The sequence below is a fragment of the Crotalus tigris genome, unplaced genomic scaffold, assembly GCF_016545835.1.
Source record: "Crotalus tigris isolate CLP2741 ecotype Arizona unplaced genomic scaffold, ASM1654583v1 scf7180000024370.6872682, whole genome shotgun sequence".
Taxonomy (NCBI): Eukaryota; Metazoa; Chordata; class Lepidosauria; order Squamata; family Viperidae; genus Crotalus; species Crotalus tigris.
In genome coordinates, this window is record NW_024100540.1 from 3,521,034 (window position 1) to 3,542,560 (window position 21,527).

Here is a 21,527-nt window from a genome sequence, read left to right on the forward strand (position 1 = left end):
TGGTATCCAAAGGTTTCAAGTTGTCCAAAATACTGCCTCCAATTCTCCAGATTTCGAAACTGATTTTAAATTATTTCTAAATTATGTTATAATTTTTATTAAAAAATAGAACAGGGAAGTCACAAAAAAGGACATATTACATTAGCTCTTTGCCACAGACATGGAGTTAATGTTACATCTCTGTGTGATCTCATACCTCTGCCCATGTTTGGCAGCCAAGCCTTTTGAAATACTGCAGTTCTGTGGAGGTTGTATACTCTCTTTCCCTATTTGCAGGAATTATTTCTTCACCCTGCCTCTGAGCAATTAGACTTATTTCAGATGATTAAAATGGTCTTTTAAGGGGAAAGATGGCTTGATGGCTTTTCAGCTCTCCCTTGTAACTTCTTAGACCCTGTTTGCATGAGGCAAATACACACAGCATAACAAAAGGATAAGAATGTGAAGGATTTGTTATTTAAATCCTGTGGCTACTTAGAACAGGGATGTGTTCATTAACATTATTTGCTCCTTGTTCTCTGTATTTCAAAGTCGGCAGAGGACAACTGTGGATCATTTTCATGGTCTTTTGAGGTATTGGAAATTGTGGCAGTCTGTAAGTGCCCAAAATAACCTCTAATGCTAATGCTTAAGGATGGTTTTGGACCATTCTTAAAGATATTATAGATATCCCTAGAAAATAAATATGACACAGGACTGCAGTCTTGTGCCTTGTTTAGAACAGCGTCTGATTACCCGAAGGGAAAAAAAAGTGAACAAGCAGGAGTCCAAGGAAAAGGGATGGTGCATTCTAGCAAATTGGTGTTCTGTGACTGGCCATAACAACCCTCACATCCATCATGGGTATGCTTGCAAAATTCCAGATGTGCCACTGCTCCGCCAAAGTTTGCATGCCCTGATTCTTCGTTGTGGGATATGCATCCACAGATTTGTTCCTAGGTGTCTCTGTATTTGTACATGCATATACAGTACTGAGGGAGAGGGATTCTAAATTGTTCTGCCTCTGCCTACCCAATAACTGTGAAATGGCTGTATTCTTCAGGTTTTACTGTCCTGTCCAAATAAGTAGTGCAAGCCCAGGTACAGTATCTAATTAATTCAGAAGTTAAACCATTCCATGGCAGAGAAGCCACCATCCATTTCCCCAATAGTACCTTGAACTGAGCAGCACTATTGCTGATGTGTGACAGACTGTTAAAGTGTTGTTTCCTGCCTAGGCTTTTTTTTCCTGCCTCACGAATGGAAGGTAAGCCCATTGTCATGGGCATGAAGAAGTGTACTCTAACACTACTAATGCATTTAAGGTGAACCCAGATGCAGTTCAAACCTCAACTGATGTTTTGTTAGGAATATTCTGTTCCTTTGAGCCAAAATATTGATTAGGTGTTTGACCAGGTTAAACAGTCCTAGATACAATGTAAAGAGCTCGGGTTTAACTCTTCGGGATGTATGAACACACATATATATTATTTTCAGTACCAATACAACAGTGGCTTGTTGTTGCTTTCTTTGTGACTTTTTTTCTTCATTGTTCCATTAAATTTACAGCCCTGGAAGGCCATGTTGGTTCACAAATTCTAACCAAATCCAACCTTCTAAAATCAGGTAGGAGGTATGGATGGCCAGAGTCCAAATAAATCAAGCGTTGAAATAGCACGAGGGACTTCATGAACATAAGGAACATTTGAAAAGAAACGAAAACTAGAAAGATGCAGTACTGTGGAAACAAGGAAATGTAATGAGGGCACTGTGAGCAACATGTGTTTGAAAATGCAATAGGGGTCAGCGTATACGTGGCAAAACCTCTGTTCAGGTAAAGAGAAAAACAATATTTTGACACAGTAAAACTAAGAATGGCTTGAGGCCACCTTAGGTGTGAAGTGGGAATCGGATGAAGGGAATGTTATGAGGACACAGAAGGAAAAAGATACTGCATGTTTGTATCAGGTGTTATGTGAGAAAAGCCTTCGATCCTGCTGTTATGACAACATGTACTGTAGTTCTTTGAGAAAATACTGCTTCAATACAATTCCGTGTTTGCTTGATGGTTACTAGGCAGACAGACCACTTTGAGTCAAGCTTAACGTGTTTGTCTGTTTCCTAACAGAATTGTGGCATTTTCACTCTAGATGTACTTATAATACAAGCTCCCCAATGTTGCTAGTTTTATCATTCTAATGGATGAATCTTGCACAAATTAAGAGTTTGACTGTGTTATTTGAAAAGATCTTAAATGTTTACCTCACAAGCAGGTGGAAGGAGAATAATGATCTCTGTAAGAAGGATGTCCCCCTCTTTTCTTGTATCTTCAGCAACTGGTTGTTGATTCTTCTAAATTTGCCCCTGCTTATAAAGCTGTTTAAGCTAACCAGTATTATGCATGCATTAGCAGCTTTCATTATCTTCTTAAATTATGAGTTTTTTCTTTGTTGTGTTAACCTATAAATATCAAACTCTGGAACCCATTTCATCACAGATGTAAAACCAAGCCAACCTCTCCCCCTTCCCCCATTTTTTTCAGAATTATGTTGGTATTGGAGGATGGCATACATACATTTTAATGGGGAATGGGAATCTGAATGAAATTGTGATTATAAAATAAATTCCTCAAGGTTTCCTATATTATCCAAAACATAGTTGGAGAAATGAAATGAGAATGATAATTAATAATTATGCATGCATCTGAGCATACATTAGTGGTATTACAGATATCGATTTATGACCTTAATTTGGAGCAGATTTTCCATTCTAAGTGCAGTTGAAAAGTGAGTCATCACATGGTTGGATCTGATTTTACAACCATATATGCTGCAGTTGCTAAGTGAATTGTCGTGGGTTGTTAAGCAAATCACATGGATGTTAAACAAATCCAGCTTCCCCATCTGATAGTTTTTATCAGAAACCAGCTGGAAAGATCAAAAATTATGGTTGTGATCATGGGAGCTGCAACTGGTCATAAATACGAGCCAGTTGCCAAATGCTCTGACTGGGGGATGGCACAACGGTTGTAAGCGCAAGGATAGATCTAAATCAATTTTTCCAAGGCTGTTCCAACTTTGAATTGTTATTAAATGAATGTTCATAAGTCAAGGACTACCTATATTACATTCAGCAAGTGGAATGTAATATAGACGCTTGGAAGGTCTGTGGGAAAAGAATTATCTTTAGGAGGGAAATAAAAATGGGGGAATAAGCTATGGCATACAGTAAAAGCTATTACTTGCACCTCCTCCCCATATAAAATACCGGTACTCTCCACAAAAAAGCCTTTGATCTTTTTAGATTTTTCTAGAGCAATGAAGGGGAGGCATGCTAGCTTCTAAAAAATTGAGAACAACCTGTGAGAAATTCAGAAAATCCCTGAAAAAGGTAAGTAGGAGGAACTCTAGTTGACTGTGTGTCACGGAAACAAAGGCTGGAGTCTACTACACAAGTTTTACTGAGCATTTTGCAGGGCCACAAATGCAAACACAACAGGGGCAGCAGCCATCTACAGTAGAGATTCTCAGGGCAGAGGGTCAATTGACATTCAACAATACTTCAATTTAAAACAACAAATCCGATGGTATTCTTCTGTAGACTCCGCTTACACCCACAGAGGAACCCAGGCATGGTGGGCAATGACAGAAGGGCAGCTGGAAGTGAGCTGTACTGTAGCTTGTACTGACCAAGGTTAAGTGGTAGAATGCAGCAGAAACACACAAATGTTTTGTGGCTAATTACCCAGATTCTTGCAATCCAAATCTGGTAGCCTCTATATTAAGAAAACACCCCTAGTTGTTCATCTCTTGATGGTTCAACCCTGCACAAGCAGAAGTCTGCTCCTTCCAATGTAGCCATTAGCTTTTTGATGATTAATACTCAAAGGAGATCTATCTAAGACACCTTCCTTGGGTCCAAGAGACCACTTCTTCTGCCTCTGGCATTTTGCAAAGATGGTAGCAATGTTGGCAGAGAAGCTCCACTGCTGGTCCGTGAGCCCTGGCACAGCCTGATAACTGCTAGTCTTTGCATGGTATTAGTGAAAAGCAGAGCAGCCACCTAAATTACATGATGAAATTTTTGAAAGGAAGTGCTCATTCTCATCCCTACAAACTATTTGGCTGAGGTTCTCAAGTTCAAGAACAATAGCTTCTCTGCATGTTTTTAAAAAAATGCAATGAAGTTTTTCTGTTGCAGGATGAGAGACTGCGATATTTGTGTAGTCTGGCTAAATTCTGTATTATGTAACTAGGCACTGAAAGATCCACAGCCATACTGGGAAACCAAATGTTCTTTTCCACCAAAGTCTTGTTTGGTTTGGAAAGCTTTCTAAATTCTAAAGCGGTGATTTAAGATTCACTAGGGAACTAAATGTGTTGGCCACGGAGAAGCGGAATTAGTTGCTTGCCCAACTGAAACAGTGTGATTACTTCAAATGTATGCTTGAGATCAAGGGAATAATTGTTTGTCTTGTGAAGTCTAGAAATATTTTTGTTGGGTTCATTCTGCTACCTAAATTGTGACTGTTAAAGTGTCTATTTCACTTACAGAGTCACCCTGTCATACAGGCAACTACAGCTAACCAACTGGCACATTAAATGCTTTTAAAGGTGATGCAGCTTACCAGCCAGTCAAGGACATGTCATTGTTTCATCCTGCATGTAATGCAGGCACACTAATTCAATGGGACTCAGGCAGGCGGATATTTTTAAGTGCTTGGCTATTTTGCATTTTGTAGTGGAAAATAAAAATAGTTTTTGCTTTATATAAAAGCAATTACCAACAAGCAATTATCAATATACCTCAGATTTGGGATTAGATGAAAGTTTGCCAAAAGAAACTCTAATTAATAAGGCAAGGCTGAAGCAGCATAAGATACTAATTTGGTGGTGTTTGGTATGTGCTTGTACATGTGTATATTCATATGTACAGACCTGCACAATCATTAACAATACATAAAGCCTATCTTACTCACCTCCCACCCCTAAAATCTCAGTGTAGCACAAGTGTGAACAAGTTTAAAGACTCCTCACCCTCCCTCTCCATACTGATTTATTGTAATAGCTGCTACCCATTGTCTAGAAGTTACTATTTCTGCATAATTCACTGACCACAGAGATTGCTCAGTCCAGGAATTAGACGCAGTGTTTCTCAACCTTGACAATGCTGGCTGTGGAATTCTGGGAGTTGAAGTCCACATGCCTTAAAATTGTCAAGGTTGAGAAACACTGAATTAGAGCATCACTTGCTATAATTTCTGCACTAAGAAGAGTTTTCTCAAGAATTTCTGAGCTTTCCAGAAAATCACCAATGGTTGCAAAATCTGTAAACATGTAGATCATACTGATATTATGTCACCTGTCAGAGGCCAGAAGACAGCCCACTTCTGAGATAAAAATAGAGATACATCCAATCTCTCTTTCTTTTCATATAGCAGAGAGAAATTTCTTGGACTACAAAACCAGCTTTCTTTTTACATGGCCATTTTTATATTTGAACGTGGACCCAAAGCAACAAATAGAAAAGGGGGACAAGCCGATACTTAAAACCAGCTATCTTTAGCCAATTTACATAGAGGATTTTGTACTGAACTAATTGTGGATAAAATGAATGACCTGTAGACTCAGTGGAACAATGCAGAAGAAAGGCCCACCCCGCCCTACCACCTTCTACACCTACCCTGCCCCACCCACCGGCAGATTCCTCCAGGAACATCACTATATGATCACCACTATAGGAAGAAGAGAGACTGCAAACACTGTGGGCACAGCCAGAGGGCCACGGCTCCATGGCAGCAGAAGATCTGTACCCTTCTCCTTTAGAACATTCTTTATTGTCTGGCGTCATCAGTGAAAACCATGTTCTATGTGAGTCCAAAATTGGACTTCTCTTGGCTTAGGTAGACTGCTCATCAGACCGTTGTCTCGAGGGAATCGTCATTCGGACCTCAAAAGTTTCTCTCTCCAAATTTCCAGACTCTTCAGAGTTCCTTAACTGAGACTTGTCTGTTATTGATTTAGCTGAAACACACAAAACAGCCACATCCAATTTTACTGTTGGGCTTATAAGCAATGGTCGAGCCAATCAGCAGAGTCCATTTGCCCTGCATAAACTTCTTTCCTTCCCCTGATTTCTATGCACAAAACCACCTCAATTTGACATTTTCCGATCCCTGCCCTTAAACGATGAAAGAAGAGACTTCAGTCTGGCGTCTCTAGCTGAACCTGGCAAAGCCCCCTGTCTGAAATCCTGGAAAGCTTTTGCTAGTCAGAGGAACTATACAGGGTGAGAAGAAGCCTTGCATTTTGAAAAGAAAATTTCCCGGGATCCCAGACCTGCTACGATGTCATTCTGCTTGCAAGCCATTTTAACTCCTCTGCCGGACTTGAAGCTTGCCTGTCGTCTCTAATTCCTCTGATGACCGGTGATTGACCATCTATTGTGGTTCGAAAGACATATTTGAAGGTTTAACATACAGGTAGTCCTCGACTTACAGAAATTCATTCAGTGAGCATTCAAACTTACAACAGCACTGAAAAAAAATGGCTTATGACCATTTTTCAGTTATCACCTTTGAAACAGCATCCCCGTGATCAGGGGATCAAAATTCATATGCTTGGCAACGGGTGCAGTTTCTGTCACCTCTTGCAACACATCTTTTGGAGGATGCCATTTAAACGATGCACCAAAGTTGAAAGCCTTATGACATTCATGCCCAATATAGTTCTCAGAAAGAGCTAAGATGTTCTGTGATGAAGCTGCATTCTCTCCTTTCTAGCATGACCAAACCAAGTAATGTGAATGAGCCCAAATGATAGTCAAATCGTGTTTCGTCTGCTCTGTGACAGTCCTATTTTCTAAGTGCTGTATTTATAAAAACAACATCTACTTATATAGTAAGATTTGTACAACCTGTTTTACACTATAATGTAATGTTTTATATGAGGTAACATCTGAGAAGTAAGCTTGTGTTGGATTTTTAACCTCTGAGTACACACTATAGAAATCCAGGTTCCTCAACTAGCATGCTTATTTTCTCTCTTTCTATTCAAGATAACACGTACGTGCTTCATGTGTTCCAGAAGCATTGCCAATCTGCTCCTCCAGATGAGTTGGATGACTGCTGCCATATTGGGAGAGTAATCTAAACATCTGGAGGACATCATATTGGAAAAGACTATATCAGAGATCTATTAATCTACAGATGTGTTTATGTGTGAATCAGCCCACGCTTAACCTGTACTCTGCTACCAGACCTTTCTTGAATTCAGTTAATAATAATAAGGGAGCATGAATGGTGCCATGCTTGAAACTTAGTGCAGGGAATAAATTTTCCGAGTCAGTCCCTGGGTCGCTCTCTACTGGAACATTCCCTATTCCATTAGAGAGAAGTTCCCTGAGGATGGGCTCCAGCACGCGTCTGAAAGCTCGGAAGAGTAAACCTCTGGTCCCAGTGATTGACCCAGATTGGAACCTGCAACATTACCCAGAGACACATATATTTGCCTTCATTTGTAATAATTTTTCCCTTCCTTGTCTGGGCAAGGTAAACACATTTCACTGGTAGGTTCTGTACTTTTCCTACATTAGCCACTGGGTAAGTAAGCTTCATTTTGGAATGATGCAAAGCAGCACCATAAATTCTGGAAAGATCCTTCAACCAGGCTGCTGCAGTGTGATTCTTTATAACTGAGTTTGCATTTGCATCTCAGATGTGACCACTCAGCACCTCAGTGCTCCAAGGAGAATTCTCTATAATGGACAGATGGATTAATGGCCATGAAGACTGCAAAGAAAGCTAGAATCACCCAGCTGGGAAGAGTTTTCCCACAAAAACAATAAAAGGCCTACCAGGCATGGATCTGCACATCAGTTCTTAATTACCAGTTTCATTCCTATTTTTTTAAAAAAACATTTTTTAAAACAGCAACCTTTCACAAAATCATATCCTCTACCAGTACTGGATTACAGCTCCTATTATCTTCAGTTTTGAAGCTTTAGAACAAAGCAGTTATTGCAGTCCAACAGAGTTGGAAGGTCAGAGCAAGATTGGGAAAGTATGTTTTGTGTCTGTCCAGCCCATAAATGGCTCTTTACTAAAAAGATGATGTCCTGAAGGCTTTCATGCCTTGGAGATCCACCGCCTATAACAGTGGTTCTCAACCTGTGGGTCGGGACCCCATTTGGGGTCGAATGACCATTTCACGGGGATCGCCAAACCACGCTGTCCGCCATTTTTTCCCTTTTCCCTAGCTGTCCTACTCCCTCTTATTGGTGGCCACACCCACTTGGGGGTCACCACAACATGGGGAACTGTATTATGGGGTCACGGCATTAGAAAGGTTGAGAACTACTGGCCTATAAGAATCACAGACAGAAAGAGGGGTTCCTGTTACTGGGTGTCTGCAGAAAGGCAGAGACTCAATTCTTAAGCAGGATCTGGCAGTTTCCTGGGAAACTAACCTCATCTCTCATGGGAAATAGAACAACATAAACATACCAGTGAAAGCTGCAAAAGAGAAAGTTGCAGTTTGGCTAATATATTACTAGGCTAAGTGAAGCTCTAACAACAAAAAAAAAGTACCAGATTTCAGCACTTCAAGCATCACAACTTACTTTTTTTTTTTTTAAAGGACTGAAAGGGAGATTTCACAAATGCCCAGTTTTACCTGGCTATTACCACTGCCTCATTGTTCAAAACTTTTAACTTTATGAAAGGTCACTAATTCAATAGCTCTTTGCTTTGCTCAAGGAAATCTTGTGAAGTGGAGTTCGGTCAAGAAGGGAACAGGTGGTTTGGAATCCTCGGCAAGTGTTATCTGCACAATGCTCATCCTACAGTGATAAAATTGAATACAGACCACCTCTCAGAAACTTCATTTGAGCATCATCGCTGCTCTGTTTTCCTCAGCAATTATTTCATAGAAAGTTGAAGGAAATATTCTCCAAGCGTTCCCCGGTGGGCTTCAGGCATCACTTCCATTTCTAATCAAGCTTGATTCAGGATTGTAACGTACCTGAGGTGCCGCCCACCGACACTTTTGCAGTCTGTGGGCGAGCTGGGAGGGTGGCCACGTCACTGAGCATGGGGTGATGCCTTTGTGAGGAAGACCGAATGAGCTTGCTTCTTGTTCTCGGGACAGCTGATAAGAGAAGCATGAGGAGACGCATCAATGTTTTGGACACATATGAAGGTAAAGTCCCATAGCAATTCCAAGAAGTCAAACAGGCCCACCTCGGAAATTGCTGTATGTTTCTCGGGGTCAATTCCCCACCAGAACAAACAAAGAGGTCTGTCTATTCCAAGAGTAGGCAACCTTGGCTCTTTTATGACTCGTGGACTTCAACTCCCAGAATTCCTGAGCCAGCATAGCTGGCTCAGGAATTCTGGGAATTGAAGTCCACAAGTCCTAAAAGAGCCAAGGTTGCCTACCCCTGGTCTATTCTATAGGTTGGCCTTCTTCCACCTGGATCCCTCCTAATTTAATTACAACTTCTATAATTTCTCACTTGAGGTGATGCTGTCTACAAAGTTTGGGAACCAAAGGGGTCCAAGTTGGGGATACTGCCATAGACAATAGCTTGACAAAAAGGTACAGTGTCGAAATACTTCAAAATGGAATTATAAAGGATAAAGAGAAAGAATTGATTAGGTCTATTCAGAGCATCTGCAAACAGAACACAAAACTCACATTCCTTTCCGGTTATTGATGGAAGATGTGTGTCCATACGTCCTTTGTAAATATGACCATCAAGACCCAGTATATCTACTTCTTCATGCTGGAAGTAAATGCAAACATAGAAGAAATTTCAGCTGAACCTTGCTAAAGGTTAACAACTTTTTACAAGGGTTTTATTCGTAAAGCTGAAGAATGAGCTTGAAAACCCCACTGTGGTAACTGGACAAACCATTGGAGCTTAGAAATTGGATCTTTTCCTTTTTAAAAATTCACAGGCAGCTATACCTGTCTTGTCCCTAATAGTTGTCGCCTCCCATCTGCTGCACAATGCCTCATTTCCAGTGCTGGAAAATTGGAAAAGGCATGTCAGGACTCTCAACTGCCATTCAGAAATCCAATTCTATTGAACTATACAGAGTGAAACAAGTGAGGATTTCTGCCCCGCGCAGTAAAAAGATACATGCTACTATTGGGGACCCTTCTTGTGTGGGAGCAGGGCAGGAGCAAACATAGAAATTAAAGAAATGTGGCTTAGAAACTATTTGAACGTATTGAAACTTTCAGCTCATTGCAGTCCAATTTTGTTTCTGAGCATAATTAAGCAGGCTGATCCCCTGTTGTCTTATTAACCTGAGGATCCTATTGCGTGATTAGCTCCTTCCACACACAAAGGATGTGCCAGTCACAATCTTGGGATGTCCCAGACAACCCTGGGAGCTTCTGCCAAACTGATCAAATTCAGAACTCTCTCCAAAGGAGATATTGCAGTTCCAATTGTAGGAACAATAACTTTGCCCCAAGTGGTGCTGCTGAAATTTCCATCTCCGCAATCCTAAAGTGCCTTAGCACTTCGTCTCCTTTCTTCCCATCCTTTCTCACCCAACAGAGTCCTCCCCAGACAATAGCTGACTTAACTTTCCCCACTTTCACTTGGGAGTAAAAACGTAATACCCCACAATGGGATGCTGCCTGGTATGTAAGGTAAGTGGGTGTTGCGTAGGGTCACAAAAATACGGGGGGAGGGGGGCTATAATCAGGAAACCACCCAGTATATTCAATTTGGGCTTTTTTGCAATCTGCAACCTCCCTCAGAATTGTTAAATTATATTTCCCTTCATCTCTAGCTGACACAATCATGGGGGAATGGTTATAGCAGTCGTAGTCGTATTGCACACGTGCACATACACGCCTGAGTTATACCAGATGGGAAGGTTTTCAGTTGCCTCTAGCATTATTGGAGTCAGAACAATGGACTTGTATTAGCATGGGTGAGTCTAGCAAAAATGGCCAAATTGTGTTATCGCATCTCTGCTAACGGAGGAGAATAAAAAGACATTAGAGAGGGACATGTGGTCAAAAAAGACTTTTGTTCTTTAGTTGCTTTTATATTATGGAAATCTCAGAAAGAGTAACAAAATATATCCATTATCTCAAAGACAATACTAAGCCACCAATCTTGAAGTTAAGAGCATGAAAGGGGAGACTCTTTAAAAAAAGGGTGATGTTATCGCTGTTATTCAGAAAAGCATTATACTCTTCCTTCTCCAAGTGCTTAAATAAAGTCAGAGATTGTTGTGAAGGACTGACAAGTGTGCCTGATCAAAAATTTGGCTGACCCTGGATTGCATTTCTCACTGCTGCCCAAATATTAAGCCTTGGTAATTTCCTGTTCATGTATTCATCTACTTTAAGTGCTGCAGACTGGGGTTGTTCACGTTCAGTTTTTCTAAAAAGAATATTATCCTGTTCTGCCCCTTCCTCTTCTCCCACTAACATAGAAACAAACAAACAAAAAAAGGTGAAGCATCTTGAAATAAACTCCTGAAATATTCTGATTTTGCCAAAAGAAGCTAGCAAAATCTTTTAGCAAAGTATCTGTTAATGAGGCCCCAATTCTCAAGAAAAAGAAAATGTCTCCAATCGTAAGGAAGGCTAAAACAAGAGTCAGAGATTTCTGTTTCAGATCATTTGCAGCAGACTTTGGATTTCTTCAACCTGCAGAGAGCATCTGCTGCCATTACAATATAAAACTGCCCACTTTAAGATCCTTTAGGAAGACTTTGTCATATTTAAAGCAAACTTTGTCATATTTAAAGCAGAGGCATTAATATCGACTAGCTAAATTATATTGCTTTTAATGGGGTTAGCATAAATATGACTAGGTCTCCATTCAACCATTGGTAAAAACGGAAAATGACAAAGTAGCCTATACACAATGCAGCACAGTTCACAATATCCTATATACCCTACTGCAGTTGATCCAGACCGTATCTACATAGGAATGAGGTCTTGAGGGAGATGCTGGTGGAACCAGGGTACAATTGTTACAAAAGAGGCAAATTCCATACTTAATAAAGATAAGATTCATATGACTCCCATCCTGAAGCACTGTAAGAACATTAACAATGGACAAATAACAACCTGTGGTCTAACCTTGCCGGGTTTTTCTTACATTAGGCAAGGACTGGGAAGCCTACTACCTTCTCTATATTGCTGAATTACAACTCTCAACATCTGTCTCCATTGACAAGCCAGACTAATATTGTTAGGAACTGTACTTCAGCAACATCTGGAAAACTACCAGTTGCCTGGATGAATACCAGACTCTTCCTCAGGAGCATCAAAACTTTACAAATAACTGCAAACAGGTAGCCTCCTGTTCACGGAATGAGCACCTCAGGAAGGAAAACCTCTCAGGCACTAAATGACAAAATGTCAAACCTGTACAGTACTACTTACAACAGTTCGTTTAGTGACTGCTCAATGTCACAGCAGAACTGACTGAAAAAAACGACTTAGGGCCATTTTTCACACTTACAATCATTGCAACGTCCTCATGGTCACATGATCAACATTCAGGCTCTTGGCAACCGACTCATATTTACAACGGTTGTAGTGTCCCGGGGTCATGTGATCACCTTCTGACAAGCAAAGTCAATGGGGAAGCCAGATTCACTTAACAATCGCATTATTAACTTAACAAACGCAACGATTCACTTCACAACTGTGGGCAGAAAAATCGTAAAATGGGGCAAAACTCACATAACAAATTTTGGGCTCGATTGTGGTCATAAGTCAAGGACTACCCGTATTTACATCTCCTCTTTAGGCAGAGTTCCTTGCCCTTGCCCTTTTGGAGGGCAGATCATGCAAAGCAGTGAAAGGTAGTGTCGAGATTTTAGGCTTCAAATGCGGTTGTCCCGCTCTAGGCCCCTTGGGAATGTCCATCTACCCTCTCCTACTCCCTCTCCACCTGACTCCTCGTTACCTTCATCATTGCCAGCATGGTGTTTTCATCTGGCTGGGCAGAGGGCATCCCCTGGTTGAACTGTTGCAGTTTCACGTAGCGTCTGAATGGATGGGTGAGGGTATGGCTGCCTCCACAATGTCGAGGTACGCTCATGTAGCTGAAGTCAGCCATCTCTGGAAGTCTCTCCCTGTAAAGAGGCAAGGGCCCATAATCCACACGAGGCGAAGTCCAGCGGCCCTGTGATCCCAGAAAATCCATAAGAACAACCACTTTGTTTCTGAAGGATTAGATTCATTTCGGGACATCAGCAGCCGAAGGGAGGGCAAGGGAAGCATTGCAATTAAGAATTGGGACTCAACCAAGTTCAAGATCTGGCATGACTTTTCTGTGGTGGCATGGGTTAAAGTGTGATCTGGGCTCAGTATCAGTATGAATGTTTAATTTTGGGGGTTCATTGTATTGTAAACCAAGCAACTGGATTAATCTGGTGAACCAGACGGTATAAAAGGGCAGCACACTTACATCCTGCCATGTGGACATCCACTACATCTTAGCTTAGGAAAGCAAAATGACTGACTTTCAGCAAAGCAATTTTTCAGGCTCATAGCAAGGGTTAGAATGAAAGCAGGGTCTCTGGGTGGCAATCTGCTCCTATTTCCAACTTTCAAACCTCCCTCATTCCCCACAACAGCTGAACATTGTGGCTAAAATTCAAACATTATCAGATAAAATTTACACCTTTTCTGGAGGAATAGGGGTAAGGATAAATTAGCAATAGAAAAAAAGAATAGCATATCTGAGGCCTTCTAGCCTCATTCCTACTTTTCGTATCCCCAAAAGGGAGAAAGTGATTTTAAAAACAGCCCTGGCTTCAGGTGATATCATAAGAGAATTCCTGGTCCAAAGTGGCTTCCTTAAAAGATATTTAGTGGGCAATGAGATAGTAATCACTCTTTCTTAATGTTGATAAAATGATCACCAATGTCCTAGGGAGGGAGGACCTCATTGGGCAGGATTAATAGCTCAAGTGTTCTGTTGGGAGAAAGTCACAATTGTCTGCAACTCAACCTTCCAGGATGGGACCAGATATTAGAAGTGTCCTCCTTCAACAGGAAAAGGAAGGAAGGTCAGCTGACAAGTTGTGAAGGGTTGGTCTGAGCATCATTTACAATGATGTTCTATATAGGGTCCAAACGCTGGACTCCACAAAGGCACTCTTAGGAAATAATAACAATGAGTGGTTACTTTCCACTGCTATGCTGAAAGTATGCCCACATGCCCAGAAGAGATGAAGAAGAAGAACCGAGCATTGGGGGGGGGAGCGGATAGGCGGGGGGGGGAGAGAGAATGTGTGTCTCTGTGTGAGGAAATGGCAGAAATCACCTCACCAGTTTATTTTTGGGTAAATGGCATTTGGGAGAATAGCTTTGCTCAAGCAGTCTTTTTTAAATGCACCTCGCACAGCAGCCATATTTTAAGCCTGTCCTTGTTAACTCTGAAAATTCCAAATCTGCCTTCCAGCCTGAAAAGTTAGCAAGCTACTTTGCTTCTTCAATATCTCAAATCTGAAGCTCAGATCGTGTTCACTCTGCCCTTGAGTTAAGGCAAGCCTCCATGGCAAGAAAGATCCTGAGGATTATGTCAAGGACAGGAAGTCAGGAGTCAAGGCGATTCAAATGAATACAGGTTTATTGCATCCCAATACTCTACAAAAATCTGAATTACTAACAGCCAAAGCAAATTGGCGGTAGATAGGAGTCAACGGAATTCAAGGTGAGCTGGACTTAGATCTCTTGTGAGCACAAAGGGACTCTAGACTGATGACGTGCTCAATCCCTCCCTCGGATTCAGCCTGGTCATCTCCTACAGATTATATGGTCAATTCTCTCAGCCATGCAGTTCTAGCGTAAGATTTGAGGCCTATTTGGTCTATGAGTGATGTGATGAGAGGTCCTGCCCCAGGCCTGGGACATGTAGAAGTCTCAAACTGATCCTATATGACCATGAGAAACAATCCTAACAAAGCTGGTGGTAATGAAACAATAAACTGTATTTTGTGGTCCTAAGAAGTAAGACCAGATCAGCAGAAAAAGGAAATAAGACACAAAGTTTAGGTTAGTGTTGTTTCTGAGCAGGCTCTGCTCTGCTTGTCAACAAAGCATAATCCATGTTTGCCCTTTATAGAAGTGAAAAGGAAAGTCTTTGTGGGGGGAAAAAATGGATCATGGGAGGCTCCCAACTTGGAGTCTGTTAAAAAGATGGGGATTAGAGAATCAGACTTTTAGACCTTCATTCTTCACAGCAAGAACATTATCCAAATGTCTCCATAGGTCATCTTTTTCATATCCTCCCTTTATGGCATCAGAGGTGCCACAGTGTCTAGAATGCTGCTAGATCTTCCAAAATGCAAAAATGAATAGTAAAACCCAAATAATATTTAAAAAAAAACGGCCTCATTTTTGCGACATGGTATTTTTGTCCTCACATAAGAAAATGTGGAATAGTAGCTAATTTAATTATAAGGTCTGTGAGGTTTTGCAGAGGAGCCCGTTGCTGGAAAAATGGATGGATGGATGGATGGATGGATGGATGGATGGATGGATGGATGGATGACCCCATTTGCTTTCTTCAAGTCACAAGTCGGCTGTTTCAGAGCTTGGCCCTCTCAACAGAGACACAGTCCCAGTCTCTACCACCTCAGTCTTTCTCTCCTGGCCCAGTCCACCCATTTACTGCTTGCTAATCAGATTATATAGGATTCTCTTTCGGCCCAGCCCTTTTCCTAAAGACACATTAAGCTTCTCTACAGAAACCCTGGGAACAGATTCACTGAAACACTTGGTACAGAACACAGCAGCAGCCTGCTTGAGCATCATGTTCCTCGCCTCTGCCTTGGAGGACAGGAAAGTAACAAGGCACATAAAACATATGGAACAAAGAGAAAGTTATTCTCACAAAGCCACTTCTGGAAAGCAGTTTCCTAAACAGAGAGTAGAATTTCAAGTAGGGAAACAAGACAGGCAGCTGTAGCAGGGTTAAACTAATATTAAGGCAAAGCAGAAATGCAAGCTAAATTGCAAAGTTGGATAATAAGAAATTGGATTACAAAATTCTTGTATCTCACTATAGACAAGAAGTCTAGTCTGAACCCGACTTAATCCTAAACTACTTTGGACATTATTTTCAGATTTGGATTTGCATGTATAGGAGCCACTTTATAGACATCCCTGAATATATTGTAAAATGATAACAATCAAGTCTGACTTGTTTAGCAAATCTGCGAAGTTCTGAGCCTGTTTTGGGATTGCAAATGATTACCCAAGCAGCAAGCCCAATCACTAAAATTCTTCACTGTCTGATTACAAACCTACAAAAATTTAAAAGAAGCACATGGAAAGATTGCTTTAGGGTATGGCAAAATTCCTACATGGAAGCAATTTATGTAAATATTTCCTGCTAATTTCATGATCCAAGCCTACATAAGGAATATATATATAAACTGAGATGATGTACATACAAGTAGAGATACATTTGCTAATGGAAGTTCCTTCACTGTATAGCAGTGTACAAGATGTAAAAGGGAGTAGAGAATCTTCTCAGCAAATAAATCCTTCCCTTCAAATTCCGGAAATTGTAATTGCTTATAGCTTCCTTTTGCACACCATTCCTCACTCGAACAATTTTACACAGTTACCTGAATACAAATTTAAATAGGGGCCTGATTCCAAGGTCTGAGTAAAAAGTCACTATTTCTTGGATACAGTAATCAATTCAGCTTTAAGCTAAAGCCAAGGAATTACTGTCCCCTCCTTCTAAATCAGGGGTCCCCAACCCCTTGTCGGTACCAGGCCATGGCCCATTGGGAACCGGGCCGCACAAATGGCAGACAAGCATGCAAAACTCTATTTGTGCAAGTGGCAGGCGCGTGCACAAAACCATCCCCTCCCCCTCACACCACCACCGCTGCCGCTACTGCCGGTCCTCAGAGCTGGAAAGGTTGGGGACTGCTGTTTAAATCATTCTAAAAATGCAAATATTTGCATTGCAGGAGGTGGCACCGTCAGTTCATGGGACCTGAGTTATCATATACTCTTTAGCCAGCATTACAGTTAATAGATATATTAAGGCAGACGAGCGTTGCACAATACTTCTAAATTCATTCAGAAGAAATCTTCTGGAATACATGAATGCTGCATAGTAATTCATTAAAGCATCTATTTTTTTTTAAGGACTGGATAACTACTGGAAAAGGACATAGCTGCTTTAATGAGTCACAAACATTCATATATTCCAAAATACCTCATATGAATCTGATTAAATGCATTGGTTAGCTCTAGATTGAAGGTGGTCTTTTGTTGTGTCCAGGTCTTGGCCTATAATTTGATTTGTTCCAGACCTGGTGTCAATACCCAGGTTGATAGGACAAATGCTGTGTCCATTGGGATATGCACAGCTCGCTGAGAGAAACATCCTCCTCTCCTCCTTTTAATTCTTTTTAGTTATTATTCCCTTTCCAAAGTGCTGCTTCCATTATTTTCTGCCCTCTCTGCTTTCCTGGTAAGTTTGGGATGGGAGTAAGGCATGACTGGCTATAAGTAGGCAGAAATGAGCAGTAATGCTCAATCTATTGTTTGCCATAACAGTGCTAAGGAAAGGCAGTGCAGAACCCCTCTGATCTCATGTTTTCCTGAATGAAGCACCAGGATGAGAGATTGATCAGAGCCCGGCTTTGCTCTCTATATTTCTGTCTGGCAAGATGAACAGTTTGCTTTATCCCACAAGCCCTACCGTTTGCCAAAAGGGCTTGAGCCAAGATACTGGGACTGCAGGGCTTCTCTGATCATCTGAGCGTTGACCCTGGCACCTCCGCCATAATGACTCTGCACCTTCTGTATGTCCATGAGCATCTTGGAGTGGATGCGGCGTAACTTGTTCAGACTAGCACTCTTCTCCAGGGCATCATAACGAACACCCGGTCCTAATTTCAAATTGCTATGACAAGGAAGAGGTGGGAAGAGGAGAATTGGATGCAGCCCAATGCCAGAGCAAGGAGACAGCAACAGCCAAAGAAGGGGAATGGGGAGGGAGGAAACATGCTGTTAAGCCAGGCACTTGCACCCAACATCTTTTGCTAGCATTCACACAACAGGCAGTGCTGAAAGAACCTACTCAGTGGTGCAGAATGCATTTGCCATAAGTAACTTTCTGGGGACCACATACCTCCCCATTCATATACCCGCTTTGAATTCTCACACATACCATGTGGCCCCTCGCCCCGCCTCCCATGTGCACACAAGTCACAACAAGTAAATAAGCGCCAATGGGAAGATGTATTCCCTAATTCTCAGGGAAGGGGAATCAAGAGGGCTAAGGCACTGGGACACTCTGAGACACAGATACATCACTGGGTTTTTAAAAAAATTCCATAGCTACTGATCGAAACAAAATTAAAAAATACAGTAGTGGCCAAAATTGTGGAAGCCTTTTGGGAAAAGTGTATTTTTGAGGTTTGATGGCTAATAACACCACTTTTGAGGGGGAGTAGTACCATAAAATTATATATCAAAGGAAAGATAATTTAATCAAGAATGCAATGCAACATAGTTTGTTCAATTATCTGTACTGTATTCTATGAAAAGTTATAGCCAAATAACCAGAAAAAGGAAGCATAACTTGCTTAGGTTGATATCAGGTAGCTTTCCTTCATCTGATTGTAGCCAATGAGCATGAGTGTTTAGAGAGCCAATCAGGCATCATCTTGTTTTGGCAATGAGCCAATCAGATCACAGTAGGATTCAGTTTTGGATGTCATGTATTGAAGCTGAGAGGAGGACATTTGTCAATGTGTTATGTGATCGCTATCAAGTTGGTTGGTTTTTTTGTGTTCTTTCATTTAGTGAGCTTGTAAAACGTAATAAAATTAAAGTAATGGTGCAAAGAGTTGACTGGTTGCTAAGAAAGCAATGTAAAATAGTATTATTAAGTGAACAAGGCTACAGTTATAAAGAAATTAGAAGAAAAATTGGTGGAAACTTAACCAAAGGTGGCATTTCTACTGTACACTTTTCCCAAAAGCCACTACTGTAGAGATAGATAGATGGTGTGTGTGTGTATAAGGTTTTTGGAAGGGTCCTAGAGGCCATTTCCATCTAGGAGTTCCCTGCCTTTTGTTAACATAGAATTCTGCAAGTAGCAAGAGTGAGTTACTGTACCTGTACACAACTATGAAAAGATTCTAAAGTAAAAGAATATTCTTCTATAGATTTATTTAACTAAGATGTACTTTAGCATGCTATATGATCCAGCCATAGGTTTTTGGAAGGGAATTTTACAGATATAAGAAATGAAGAGACATTTTGAAACAAGATGTTCACTTCCCATCTCCGCTGCCGTTGAACGTTTTACAGCAATAACAGAAAACTTTCCAATTTTCACCACAGGTGGTCCTAGACTTACAATTATTTGTTTCACAATTGTTTGAAGTTACGATGGTGCTGAAAAGGGTGACTTGTGACCGGTCCTACTCTTACAGCCATCACAGCATCCTGATATTGCAATTTGGGTGCTTGGCAACTGGCTTGTATTTGTGATGGTTATAGTACACTGGGGACACACGAACACATTTGCAACCTCCCCAGCCAGTTTCCAACAAGCCAAATCAATGGGGGAAGCCAGATTTGCTTAATGACTGTTTAAGCAATCTAGCAAACATGATGGCTCGGTGGTTAAACTTGTTGACTTTTGTCAGCTGCAGAGCTGACAGGCCGAGTTTGAGACCCGAGCACTACGCAACGGAATACACTCCCATTTCTTGCCGCAGCTTCTGCCCACCTAGTGGTTTCAAAAGCATGCAAATGTGAGTAGATTAATGGGTACCACTTTGGTGGGAAGGTAACAGTGTTCCTTTGGCATATAGCCATGCCGGCCACATGGCAACAGAAATTGTATTCGGATGACGCTGGCGCCCTTGGCTAAGAAACAGAGATGAGCACCGCTCTCTGGAGTTGGATACGACTGAATAGGGGAAGCCTTTATCTTTAAGCAATCAGTCCTAAAATTGGGTATGGGCATGTGAGGACTCACTCAATGATTGTATCGCTTAGCAACAGACGTTCTGGCCTCAACTATGAGGACTACCTGTACATAACGAAGGTTGCATCCCAAGAATAACATTCAAACTAGATGGATACTTTGCACTTTATATATTCATTCCTCCCTATGGATTCCTACTCCAGGTCTCTATCTCACTCAGCTCCTGAATACAGAAAAGTCAGATAAAGAAACGGCAAGAGAAGAAAACACAGAAGCTCCTATCTGCATTTTACTTGCGGTTCAGTTGCCTGATTTGTTCCATCTCATAAACCATATACGGCCGGAGGGATTGATGAGCAGGTAAACCTGGAACAGCTGGGAGAGTCGTAATTCGCCTGTCAAGATAATATGCAGACAGGATAAAAAAGGGAGGATGCGGAACAAGTGAAAGAGGAGAGGGCAGCTGCTCCTGGCCTAACACCTTACCAGCATTTTATTAATGAAGGAAAAAGCCAGCTTCTCAGCAGATAGATGGACATAGGCAGCAACTCGCTGAATAGCTGATGGCTGAATCTACAGCCTAGTAGAGGTGTTCCTATACCTGCATCTAAGCAGATCGATTACTGATCTGATTTGAAAACTTCAAGCAAAGACTTACGGGCCAGGCACCACCATCTCCAAAGGTCGGTCACAAGAAATGCAGTGAAAGTGAGCCAGGAGTCTCCTGTTTGAGAAGACAAAAGAAACAACAAATCAGAGGGGAGAATGCTGTAGTAGGGGTTAAAAGATATATTTGGCAACAACAGGACCATGCTTCTTTTTTTAAACTAGAGGCCACAGAGCGGGGGATAAACGCAACCTGGCATGCTTATATCATGCAGAGGCATTTTTAACATACCCATTAAACTGAGTATTTATTTCCACAACAAACAATTCAACGTTAAAGAAGCCAAGAAAAACAAAACATTCATTGGGCAAGGATTCAGAGTTCAGTGGATGGAAATTCATGAAAGCATAGTGGAAATTCTCACCAACTATATGTTAAAAATGCCCCTGGGGAGTGTCAAACTCTGAATTTACTGCAGTATCAGGAATTGCAGCAGATTCAAAGAGGAGAGGGCAAGACAAAGTAATAGGCAGGACTGGAACAAGAGCTACATTAGACTTAAATTATATTTTATAAAATTAGTTAGATGCAGTTAATGAGATTACTCTCTATGCATTTAATAATTTCCCCCTTGCCATCTTAAAAATCGCAATAGTAATTTTTGAAAAGGGTCGGGGGGGCACAACAAGACTTTAGAGGGAGGATATATGGTACTAGACTAGAGGCTCAGGCTATGTACCATGGGTAAATACAGTTACTATGAGGGAGAATAAAAGATGTCCCAGAAAGGAGGGAAAAATCTAGACCAGGGCTTTTCAACCTTTTCACCCATTGTACCACTTTTAGGATATGGCAATATCTGAGTATACCAGTCGCCTAGCAAGGTGTCAAAAACTTGATGACCAAAAAAAAAAAAGGGGGGGGGGAATGATGCAGTACAGGTAGTCCTTGACTTACAACAGTTCGCTTAGTGACT

General features: G+C 41.3%; 1 protein-coding gene across 8 annotated transcripts in view; it reads right to left on the minus strand.

Moving 5' to 3' along the window:
- Nucleotides 1–3,421: 3,421 nt before the first annotated feature.
- Nucleotides 3,422–21,527, minus strand: part of QRICH2 (glutamine rich 2) — a 73,629-nt gene continuing 55,523 nt past the window's right edge. For 6 of the 8 annotated variants that reach the window (XM_039327925.1, XM_039327922.1, XM_039327919.1 and 3 more), the window contains 7 exons: nt 20,603–20,668; nt 20,238–20,339; nt 17,701–17,904; nt 12,931–13,099; nt 9,675–9,762; nt 9,000–9,125; nt 3,422–6,002 (listed from right to left, as the gene is read on the minus strand). In XM_039327925.1, the coding sequence (XP_039183859.1) occupies nt 5,878–6,002; nt 9,000–9,125; nt 9,675–9,762; nt 12,931–13,099; nt 17,701–17,904; nt 20,238–20,339; nt 20,603–20,668 (880 nt within the window). In that variant the 3' untranslated portion in view covers nt 3,422–5,877. Of the gene's footprint in view, nt 6,003–6,317; nt 6,419–8,999; nt 9,126–9,674; nt 9,763–12,930; nt 13,100–17,700; nt 17,905–20,237; nt 20,340–20,602; nt 20,669–21,527 lie in introns of all 8 variants that reach the window. The other 2 variants (XM_039327920.1, XM_039327923.1) reach the window with 2 other exon arrangements.